This window comes from Leptopilina heterotoma, unplaced genomic scaffold (genome assembly GCF_015476425.1).
Source record: "Leptopilina heterotoma isolate Lh14 unplaced genomic scaffold, ASM1547642v1 Lhet_384, whole genome shotgun sequence".
NCBI classification, from domain to species: domain Eukaryota; kingdom Metazoa; phylum Arthropoda; class Insecta; order Hymenoptera; family Figitidae; genus Leptopilina; species Leptopilina heterotoma.
This window is the reverse complement of record NW_025111057.1, coordinates 462,708-474,883: the sequence shown is the minus strand read 5'-3', so window position 1 is coordinate 474,883 and position 12,176 is coordinate 462,708. Positions and strand designations below refer to the sequence as shown.

General features: G+C 28.0%; 2 protein-coding genes across 4 annotated transcripts in view; one reads left to right on the top strand and one right to left on the bottom strand.

The window, feature by feature from the left end:
- LOC122505982 (ribokinase-like) overlaps window positions 1–12,176 on the bottom strand; it is a 182,393-nt gene that overhangs the window by 30,898 nt on the left and 139,319 nt on the right. The window lies entirely within an intron of this gene.
- On the top strand, window positions 8,447–10,523 carry LOC122505979. Of its 2 annotated transcripts, XM_043617905.1 has the most exons (4): window positions 8,447–9,697; window positions 9,798–10,022; window positions 10,153–10,401; window positions 10,477–10,523. In XM_043617905.1, the coding sequence occupies exons 1-4, from the start codon at window positions 8,915–8,917 to the stop codon at window positions 10,489–10,491; spliced, it is 1,272 nt and encodes a 423-aa protein (XP_043473840.1). In that variant the 5' UTR covers window positions 8,447–8,914; the 3' UTR covers window positions 10,492–10,523. The 2 variants fall into 2 exon arrangements, with proteins under 2 accessions (XP_043473840.1, XP_043473839.1); XM_043617904.1 differs by having other exon boundaries at window positions 10,153–10,503.

Sequence of the window (12,176 nt, the reverse complement as noted above, 5' to 3'; positions counted from 1 at the left end):
TCCAGCTTCGTAGGAGTTTTTTCATTATTTCTCCACATTTTAGAAAAAATAAAATTAAACTTAAAATAAATTTAATAAAATATTACTAAGTTTCAACTTAGAAAATGTTATAAAAGAAATGTCTATTTAAGATCTGAAGGAATGTAAAAAGGACGTCCAAAAGACGTACTTTAGACGTCCTTTCTTATGTCTTTTAGACGTCTTTTGGACCAGACATAGAACGTCTTTTAGTTGTCTTTTTGATGACTCAGAGACATTACCATCATTGTCCCCGAACAAAAAGGGACGTCTTTTAGACGTCCCTGTGCCCACTGACCCTACAACCTTTATGGAGATTTAGGTTTTTGTACAATTTTACCCGAATATAACACAATATTTTTCTTAAAAACGAAAACTTTATGTTTTTAATTTAAAATCGATTTTCTCACAAACGGCTTGATGAAATATTTTGAATTTTTACTCAAAATACTCAGAAATGTGTCCAGATTCGAGATATAGATTAAATTTTAAAGTGAAGAATCTTTTGGGTTAATGTGTGCTTAGAACCACCGTGATTTAGATTATAAATACTGTTAGGTAATACGCAACTTTTGATTCTAGTTTGGATGTTGTACCTATAGTAGTATAGTTTTTATTGTAATTTTAATTTTTGAGTTGCTCTGCGTATAAAATTTCGATAAACTTTTCGAACATATTACAACCTGTTTAAGTGAACGGGTAATACAAGTAAATGTTTGTACATAAGGAGAAAACTATACTCAAAATGTATACAATGTTAATTTTTGGAAATTGAACTAAATTTAAAATTTATTATAGCTTTTAGAAAAACTGGTCTTGGGGGTGAAAAAGCCAGGGACATATACATGTGTTCGAGTTAAATGGCCGCCGTCATATTCCACCTGGTTCTCTTTTATCAGTAAATGGGTGTTTTCGACGTTGACACTCTGAGCGCTCTGAAAGTACGAAACGTGGTTGGTTGGTCTAGGGGAATTCTGAATGTTGATTGGCTAAACTTCAGAATTCATAGTTTCATGCTCTGGTTTCCACACTCTGTATAGCTCTGTATCAAAGGTCCGAGCTATACAGAGTGTGGAAACCAGAGCATGAAACTATGAATTCTGAAGTTTAGCCAATCGACATTCAGAATTCCCCTAGACCAACCAACCACGTTTCGTACTTTCAGGCTGGAGTCTCATGACAGCGTTTTGCGTTGCGTTGTAATAAGAGAGAATGCAGCAAACGTATATTTGCGTCTTTTTCTCTCCCATTACGACGCAACGCAAAACGCTGTCATGGGACTCCACCCTCAGAGCGCTCAGAGTGTCAACGTCGAAAACACCCAATGTGAGGTTATGTTTGAACAAGTCTTTTAAATTTGAACAAAATGTTTATATATTTCATTATGTCACAGATATTCAACATTGATATTTTTCTCAGTGTAATTGTTTTTTTAATTAAAGTTTGAAATTAAATTGAAATTTTTTAAATATTTGAATTAGATTTAAGAAGATTTTTCTAAATTTCTTAATATTTACATGCTTATTTTTAATTAATGGAAAAATTTTTAAATGACTTCTATTAATGTAAAATTTTTTTTTTATATTAAAAAAATAATAATTAAATTATTTAATTAAATTAAATAATTATATAAACAATTTTACGAAATAATAATGATACCTATTATATTTTATTTTTCATTTTTATAATTTATCACAAGAATCCTGTTTGATGAAAATTAATTCTGTTCATTTCAAAAATTGACCTTATTAATTTTAAGTAATTAATTGATTTTATCAATTTTGTATAGGGAGCGTTCACAAATGATGTCACGCAATTTTTGGAGATTTTAGACCCCCCTCTCCCCCTGTCACGCAATTTTTGCAATTTCACATGAGAAAAATACATTGTGTCACGTTTAGTAGAGACCCCATCCTACCCCCAAAAGCGTGATTCGACAGCATGTGTGAACGCTCCCATAACAAACAAATATTGTTTAAAACGGGATTTAAAATATGCATAAAAATTTTCTCCCAAGTGGAAATACAATTGTTGGATTAGTATATAAGAACACTGACTTATTTTCTCGATATGAATTGTATATGCGTTCCGTCGATTACAGTGTGCGTTACTTTATCTGTATGTTAGGCGAATTAGATTAGGTTGCGTTAAAATTAAGTTATCAATCGACATAGGTAAAATAGATTTCTTCCTTTCTCATTAGTTATGAGTGGCGACATGGCGACATTCTAAATACCTGTCACTGACATTAGACAATGTTTTTTTTAGCGAAATCGTGAATTTTAAATGTTGATCAACTGACTACCTACTATATTTTCAAACTCTTTTTCTGTGATTAATAGTCGGACTAAGAAATATTGATACCATCGCAGTTTTTACCCACTTTAGTAGTCAATTTACTAAAAACACATGGTGAGTTTAACAGAAACTAGTATACAATGTTTCTCCATGTATAAAATTACCAAAATTTATAACATATTTTGCTAAATCCCCCCACTTGCAGTGTTTTCGTAAAACTCTTATAACTTAGTCCTTTCATGGAATAAAAAATATTTCCGTCAAGAATATTCAAGCTTAATAACTAAACTTTCAATGCCAATTGGAAATTTGAGAAAAAAAATTTTAATTCAGATTTTATAGCGTCAAATGTAAAAATGTGGCTTTTTCACCCAGTTCTACTCTAGTAAATAAAAATTCTCAAAATCGAAATTTCCAATAAAATAGAATTCTGAAACATAAAATCCTGTAAAAAAAACTTGTACCATTCACGAATTAATATTGTTGAAAATTTGTTTAAATTCTAATTCCTTTATTATATATTTTGATTATCTTCGCTGTAAAACACTTAATAACTAAGATAAATAAAAATACTGATAATGGACATTTCTTCCACATAAAATTCTGTATAATTGAAGTTCTAACAAATTCACTTTAGAGAATCAGAATGCGTCTCAATTATTCAATTATTGGAAATTTTGATAAGCCAGAGTAACTATTAGAGGAGAGTTGTACAGGTTGGTACGCTATTAAAAATCCTTAAAATATGAAAAAATTAAAACTGACATGCAAATTATCGTTATTATATGTTAATAGTATGGAAAGGCAGCCAAGCTTATAACAAAAGCTTCCACACCTGCGGCACAAAAGATATTTTTTCAAATTTTGAAATAATTTGTCAAGTTATTATTTAAGGAGGGTCGACAGTAAATTAAAAATGAGTGGACTTTTACCAAATTTTTAAAATCAACAGAAAATATGTGAATATGACTAGGATGTTGTGGGGTCATGTGTAACGATTTTTTTGTTGGGCGAAAAACATGTCAAATAATAATTAAATTTTGAAATATTTCAAAACTGAGTGACTTAAGAGGCATTATCCTTTAAACTGCTATGTGCTGCAAAATTACGCTCAGTGCTACCCCCGGTCTGTCAGACCGCTATTCCATTTTTACGGTTTTTTTTAGTAATTTATAATTTTCTAAAGAGAACTATTGTTAATATTTTTTACTTTTTGACATATAAAAAAGTCATTTCTATATATATCTATATACATATGTTACAATACAAAATTTAACAAAAAAAATTTTTTTTAAAAGTTGTCACCTAACAGATTTTCATAAAATATGAAGCTACTGAAAAGCTCAAGTTCTTATCATACTTTGAGAAAAAGTTACAAGCAAAGAAAATTTTTGTAGCGGTCTGTCAGACCTATAACCTTACATTTCCAAAATTCAAAATCGCGGATCCAATATGGCGGACTTATTTTTTAAAATCAATCAAATTCTCTTGAAACTGGTTACTCGGGGGTTTTCGGAGTCGCTCATTACGAATATAACCTTAGATTTCTAAAATTAAAAATGGCGGATCCAATATGGCGGAGTTTTTTTAAAAATCAATCAAGTTCTTGTGAAACTTGTTATTCTGGGGTTTTTGGGGTCGCTGATGATGAATTTGACCTCATTTTTCAAAAATTTAAAATGCCGGATCCAATATGGCTGATGAGAATATTTAAAAACAATTGTATTCTCTTGAAACTGGTCACGCGGGTGTTTTTGGAGTCGCTGATTACGAATATAACCTCAGTTTAAAAAATTTTTAATGTTGGATCTAATATGATTCACAAAAAATATTTTAATTTAATTTAAGTACACGGAGAAAAATAAATAGTAACAATCATACTATTTTCGATGAAAAATTACTACTTTCAAGTAGTAATTTTGAAACTGCTTAAGAAATAGTAACTTTTGATTCGTTTTCAAACGATTTTTACTTTTTTAAAAAAGTATAATTGACTTCAAGGAATCTAAATTTTATTAAAAGCCGAGTAATATTTCAAATGTCCCGAGCAATTAATACTCTGAGCGAAGCAACTTTTATTATGAATCAGAGCAATTATTACTATTTCGTAAAGATTTTTACTCGGAAAAGTAGTAATCCGTACCCACACAATGACGCGCCTCACATCGACGGGAGAAACAAATGACGGCGCGCCTGCGCGTCTGTCTACGCCGTGACGATAAAAATGCTGGTGTAGAGAGCTACACTGAAAAAAAAGTATTGAACCAAAAAAATTTTTCTTGATTGAAGCAAATCGTGGGATTGAATACGGCCAAGAATATCCCAGTAAAAAAGGATTGTTTAATATAGCATTTTGGACGATTGGGCAAGCCGTCTGCTCAATTGTCCAAACGGCATTTGGACAATTGGACTGGTTGCTCAATTATCCGATGCATTAGGTCCAATCATTCCAAATGTTTTTTGTGGCTAAAAAACTGCTGAATTAAGAAAAAAAGTACTGAAATGTTACAGAAACTTTAGAGAATTCTTAATTCTAGACAAATACAGAAAAATTAGGTATAGAAATACCTCGAGTGAGGAAAAAGAACAAGATTTCTAAAATATCACTTTTTAACTGACAGTGCAATGCTGTACTTGGAATGTAGTTGGTGAAGAAGTGAGGATTCTGATAAAGAGATACACTTCATTATCCACTCTCAATACTCTTTATGTGGTAATATATAATTGTAGATTTCGGTTTCTCATTTTAAAAAAGAGATAATTCATCAAAATAAAATATTATTGTTAATACACTATTATTGAAAATCTACAATTATATATTACCACATGAGGAGTATTGAGAGTGGATAATGAAGTGTTTCTCTTTATCAGAATCCTCACTTCTTTACCAACTAAATTCCAAGTACAGCATTGCACTGTCAGTTAAAAAGTAATATTTTAGAAATCTTGTTCTTTTTTCTCACTCGAGGTATTTTTATACCTAATTTTTCTGTATTTGTCTGGAATTAAGAATTCTCTAAAGTTTCTGTAACATTTCAGTACTTTTTTTTCTTAATTCAGCAGTTTTTTAGCCACAAAAAACATTTGGAATGATTGGACCTAATGCATCGGATAATTGAGCAACCAGTCCAATTGTCCAAATGCCGTTTGGACAATTGAGCAGACGGCTTGGCTTGCTCAATCGTCCAAAACGCTATGTTAAAAAATCCTTTTTTACTGGGATTATAGTATTGATTCAAGAAAACGATTTTCTTGACATAGTATATTTGGGAGAAGAACATATGTGACGCTCCACGAGAAAAGGGACCTTATTTACTCTTGTCATAAGGTCCCTTTTCTCGTGGAGTGTCACATATATTCTTGATCCAAGAAAATATGGAACTCGACCAAGAAGTTAATCGTCTTGTACGAAATATGAAATGTATTAAATCAATAAAATATTTTCTTGTTCTAAGAATATATATATATATATATATATATATATATATATATACACTGAAAAAAAAATTTATTTGGTTATAATCCAATAAATGTGTATTTGAACCAAATACATATTTATTTGACCTAAATATTTTATTTTATCGCATCAAATAACTATTTATTTGAATCAAATACAAATTATTCAAATCAAATAAATGGAATATTTCAAACTAATAAACAATTATTTGAATCAATTATATAAATTATTCAACTCAAATAAATATTTACTAAACCTAAGTATTTCGTTTTATCGTATCAAATAAATAGTTATTTGTATCAAATACAAATTATTCAAATCAAATAAATATAATATTTCAAGCTAGTAAATAATTATTTGAATCAATTATAAAAATTATTTCATTCTATATTTAATACAAAAATTTTTTTTAAGTATTTAGTTTTTTTTTAATTTATTAATTTATTATTATATTATATTTATATATTATATTTATTAACTGATATTTTAACAGACTTTTAATATTATTTACAAACAAGTTCACACAGTTTTTATTCACAACACAACACACAATTTTATTATTTTATATAACGCTTAAAACGAAGAATGAAAAATATTCGCTCGCATGTGGGATCGAACTCACGTCCCCCCGCCCCTAACGCACCTATTTAAACCGCACGGCCACTGAGACTTGGTGAGAATTCGGGCTAATCTACTATATCAATGTCAGTGCCGTATATTCTGTATCCAAATAACACTTTTTTTTGTCGAAAATTTTTTTATTTGTATTAAATAAATGAAATATTTAAATGAAATAAATAAATGAACAGTTTCAAGTAATTCATTATTTTCGTTTCAAATAATTATTTAATTGATTGAAATATTTTTTTATTTGTCTTGATAAAATAGTGTATTAGCTTTGAATAACGAATTATTCGGATTAAATAATTAAGTTTATTAAAATCAATAAAATAAATTTATTGTGTCAAATAATTTTTATTTGTGTTACGTCAAAACGAGAAACCCTTTTAAATATACCTAACGTTCCTCGTTTTAAATTGGTTTCATAAATGAATCCAATTTGGGATGAGGATAAGTCAATGAGCCTACTAAATGTGAGAGAATAATTTATTTAAAAACCAACAAGAAAGAAAAGAGATTGACAAAATTACAATGAGTACAAAATTATGAATCTTACTTAAAGAATAACGATGTATAGATGTGTGATGATAATCAGGTAATCCAATCTTGAATGGTGTTGGGGAGTAGACGTAAAGGAGCCGTCGACTGTTGTCCTTAGTGGTTCAGTTTAATTGCTGTTGTTTACACTAATGAGATAGTGTATTGTATTCCGAAAAATATCTGCTGGTTCCAGACGGTTGTCGCCTCTTGAGCAAATTTCGATGTAACGAAATTTGGAATGTGGTATTTCAATATTGACTTGTAGAAACTCGAATTTATTTCCAAGTTTATATTTTCTTTGGAAATTGTTGAAAATTGTATTTTGGAAATTGATATAAAATACAATGTTGAAATAAATTGATTTCAATTTTAACACTTGGGGAAATAGTTCACTTTTAACGATGTACGTTAAATTAATACTTGGGGATAATGTTCACTTGCAATACTGGGATAGTGTTAACTTGAAACACTGGGACTGTTCACTTGTAGACGACTGAATGTAGACTGTTGATTTCCAAAAAATTACTCTCTGTTCTAATCAGAAATGATACCCCTTTTTATACCAAATCTTCCTCATTGATTTGATGCTAGTTGGGTCATTAAGTCTGTTGCGCGTTCCAGAAACATTGTTGTTGGCAAGCGGGGTAGGCCTTCCACTCGATACTTCCGTACCTTGCTGTTTCCTGTCTCCCCCGTTGAAGGTCATCCAAAATTGTTTACCCGATTAAATATTATCTTTCTTCTTCCGTATAGCAGATTATCTAATTGATGCACGATCGTTATTCTTTTTACATGGTTCAAAATATTACTCTTCTTCCTTTTAATTTGTTATAATTTATAAATCAGATATATAATAATAATTACCATATTTATGGAATATACTGAATATAATGCAATAATATAAGAGAGTACAACAAATATAATATATTCAAAGGAATTAAACATGTAAATATTATAGGTTAAAGTAAGTATATGTGAAGAAGTTACGGACGTAACACCTACCCCCTTAGATTGAGCATGGGAGAGAAACGAAACATGCTCAAACTATTCGAACAATTATATTTTGGAGGAGATGTTATTATTATTCATTCATTCTATGCATTCTTGTATTCTTAAAGAAAATTTCATCCAAGCTTGTATTATTTCACTCAATTTTTATCTCAATTACAATAATTATCTTTATTTATATTTTTAAAATCAATAATGCATTCATTCCATCCATTCTTTGTATTTTTAGAAAAAACAAAAAAAAACTTTCGCTTAACATTTAAATTTATCTTTTTTTTTTTTTTTTTTTTTACTCAATTTCATATGAATTACAATAATTATTTTGATAATAATCTATATTCTTAAAATCAATAATGCATTTATTCTATCCATTCTTTGTATTCTTAAGGACACACAAAAAAAAGTTTATACGAATTACAGTTTGTCGTATTTATTTATTTTTTTATTTTTTTATTTTTTTTTTTTTTTTTTTTTTTTTTTTTTTTTTTTAGCGGAGTACAAAAAAAAAATTTTTTGTTTGCGAAAACGAAATTTAAATTGTTAAAATCATGCAATTTTACAAAATTGGCCATAACTTCCTTAATAATCGTTCGATTTTAATTTTTCTTTGTGTTTTTAGCTGTATTTTTTCATGCCGATTCCAAAACTGTATTCAGATTTTCTCTAGCTCTTATAGTTCAGGCAGAATCCACAAATAATTTTTTTTTTTATGCAACTTGCATGTCTTCTAAGTAGGCTTGCATATTTTCTAAGCAGGCTTACTTAGATTTTAGCATCTCTTGTTTGTTTTTTGATTTTCGTTATCACTTTAAGGTACAACCCACAGGAATATCTCAATTTTCAATTGGTTTCTTAAGTTTGAAAAGGAAAATGGTAGGGATATTAGGTAGGATGTTGTTGTTTTTTCTGTGTCTAAATTTTAGTTTCGTACGGTCTGTTTCCTGTAATTGATCTTTTCTTATTTTAAAAAAAATGTCCGATATTAATCGTGTCCTTGATTTAGAAACATTTTTACATGAAGAATTACAACATTTCGATGATTTTGAGAATTTTAATGAAATTATTGACCTGGATAATAAAAATGAGTGTAGTTTCGGTGATAATATGGAATTAGATAAAGAGTGTTCCATGAAAGGTGAAATTTTTGATCTGGATAATAAAAATGAGTGCAATTTTGGTGATGATATGGAATTAGATGAAGAATGTTCCAAAAAAAGTGTTATATTTTCTACAAGTAATAAAAGAAAATTGTGTGAACATTCTGATGTGCCGAACAGAAAATGTTTTCGACAAGAGGATAATGTGATACCTACGACAAGTTCTACACTGACTTTAGTAGAGAGTGTTAATGTGTTTAACGAGGACCATTCCTGGAAAGAGGACGAAAAAATAAATTTGGTACCTACTAAAAAACAGGTGGAAGAGAAAAGAGATACTAAACTACTCTTAAGACTGGGATCCGAGAACTTTGAGTTATTTAATTCAAGGAATTCTATAAATTCCTTATCAGTTTTCGAAAAGTTGACTGCATCGTTAAAGAAATACGATATTTGGAGACCAAGAGAGGGATTTTTTCCTGATTTCATAGTTTCATATAACATGATGAGATTCACTGGAAAGGCTTGGTGGTCTGATTTACCGTGTGAGAATTTAATAAGATTTGTTCTTGTCCGGCAATTAAATTCAGTTGGACCTAATGGCGTATTTTTCTTGGAAGGGAAATATTTCATTTTTGAATTTTTCAAACTTAAAATTGTAAGTATAAAAAAAAAAATTTATTTAGTAAAAAAAAAAAATATTTATATTTTTTTTATATTATTAAGAATTATTATATATATTTTTTTTTTATTTCCAGGTTCATGGAGAACAGATATCATGGGTTGGAAATAAGAGAATACTGTTAGACATTCCTACAGTTACTTATAAAGGCAATAATATAATTTTACCTTTTGAATTTGCTTCAAAGAGGGAAACTATTCTCAGGGACCACAAATTATTATTTGATAAGTTTTTTCATACTGGGGAAATCTTTTGTCTTTATCATCGGACAGTAAAGTTTGTGGATAATTCACTGGTTCGAGTACGTGTAATTTTTATACATATTTTTATGCTTTTGATTGTCTATTTTCATTTTTATTTATTTATTATATATTTTTTATTTTTTTTTTTTTTATTTTTTTTTTTTTTTTTTTTTTTTTTTTTTTTTACAGGTTTGTGGATATGACCAATGGTTTGATGATAACTTTAAACAATTGGTATATAGAGAGAAACGATTAAACATCAGAGTCTACAGTCTACGTTTCGATATTCCTTTTGAGTGGAAGATTAATTTATTCGGTACTAAAGAGGAAGGAATTTCTAGTATAAAAAGGCATGTGTTGGAATCGAGGGACCCTTTAGGAACTCCAATCCTTGTTGGTGGCGTGAAATGGATGCTACAGGGAACTAAGGTGAATCGTGTAAGTGTGCTTTTTTTTGTATTTCATTATATATTTTCTATTTCTGATAGAAAAATTTTCTTCTTTTTGTTTCAGTATTTCGGACCTTGACGGATAATAATAATTTTATATAATTATTATTTTTTAATAGAATTTGAATAATACTTCTTTTGTTGACTGATATTATTAATATTACTTTTACATAATTATTGTTTAATAAAAAAAAATTAATTTTGAGTCAAACTTGTTTTGTTTTTATACTCCTGTTTCCTTTATTTCTTTTTCTATTAATTCTGTGCAAACTTCGTTTTTTACATAAGAATTCAAGAAATTATTTCTTTTTAATTTTTGAGTTTTCTTCTTTGTCTTTAAATACAATATTACAATAACAATTAAGTTAATTATTATTATTATTATGAATATAAAAGATAAATAATTTTGAATTTCATATTTTTCTACATTAATGATTTTAGTAGGATTTTGAAAACTTAAACCATTTTGATCAAATATATTTAAAGTCTTTTTGTTAGAATTTACAATTAACATTTTATCTTGTATTAGAATTGGTGTTTTCAAAGGTAAGTTAGATATTTCTTCTATTTCTATCGGTAATATTTGATTTTTTATTTTTATTGAACAATCGGATGGTAATATTAGAATTCCATTATTTTTCAATAATTTAGTGAAAGACTTTTTGAAACATTGTATGTCAATTTGTTTTAATTTTTCTGTAGTATATATCCAAGAGTTATGTTTAAGTAATGGGGTCAAAAATGGGAATTCATTTGAACTAATAAATTCGCAGTTATAATATATTGAATTAATTAACACATTGGATTCACAAGTTGGTTTTAATTCAACATGGTTAATAAATGGTGTAAATTTTTCTTCAAGATTTGAGGTTAGAAAATACTTTTTATTATCTTCAGAAATACCGATGATTTGTGAGTTTATTTTTATAGAAATAAAAGAGTTGTTATAATATATTGGGTATGAATAGATTTTAAATAATTTGAAACTTTCTGATATTTGTTTTGGAAATGAGTATACAATAAATAAATTCTTATTTGAGTTGAAAAGTTCGATTTTTAGAAATTTTAAAAGAGTTTTAGTGTTTAAAGTGTAGTCTAGTATATTTCTTTTTATTGGGATGGATTGATGCCATTTGTTATTCATTGAAGCTACGAGAATTTCTTGTATGTTTTGCAATGTGTTAATGTAATTTTCAATTGAAAATAATTGTTCGTATATATCAATTGGATTGGGGGGATCTAAAATAAAAATTTGCTGCAAAAATGTATTTTTATCTGTTGTTTTCATTGTGATATTAGTAATTGTTTCTTTTTTTTCTATAAAGTTAAAAATGCCTGTTTTTTGTATCGGTTCTGTTGTTTCAATTATAATTTTCTTTGTTTCATTAATTATTGCTTCAAATTTTTTAATTTTATATTCAAATTGTTTTTTTAATGTAATACAAAATATGCAATTTTGATTAGTGTTTTCATATAATTTTTTAAAGTTCGCTAATTTGCTGAATAATAATTTGTGGTTAATGTAATAAATAACTTTTACTTCACCAATAGGGAATTGTATATTTTTTAGAGGTTCAAAATATAATCCTGGTGATTGCGTAAATGAGACATCTTGTGGTATGATTTGAAATGTACCTTTGTTAATTCCTATTAAAATGGCAAAGGTTAATAAGATCATTTTATTTTTAATCTCCATTTCTGAAACAGAATCAAGTATAATTATTTTTTATATTTTGTGATAAATGTTCTTTTTGCGATGTCCGC

What these genes read in the sequence shown, in the direction of transcription:
- LOC122505979 (XM_043617904.1), top strand. Translation starts at nt 8,915, where the DNA reads ATGTCCGATATTAATCGTGTCCTTGATTTAGAAACATTTTTACATGAA. An exon ending in AATTTTTCAAACTTAAAATT is followed by an intron (nt 9,698 to 9,797) that starts GTAAGTATAAAA and finishes TTTTATTTCCAG; the next exon opens with GTTCATGGAGAACAGATATC. An exon ending in TGGATAATTCACTGGTTCGA is followed by an intron (nt 10,023 to 10,152) that starts GTACGTGTAATT and finishes TTTTTTTTACAG; the next exon opens with GTTTGTGGATATGACCAATG.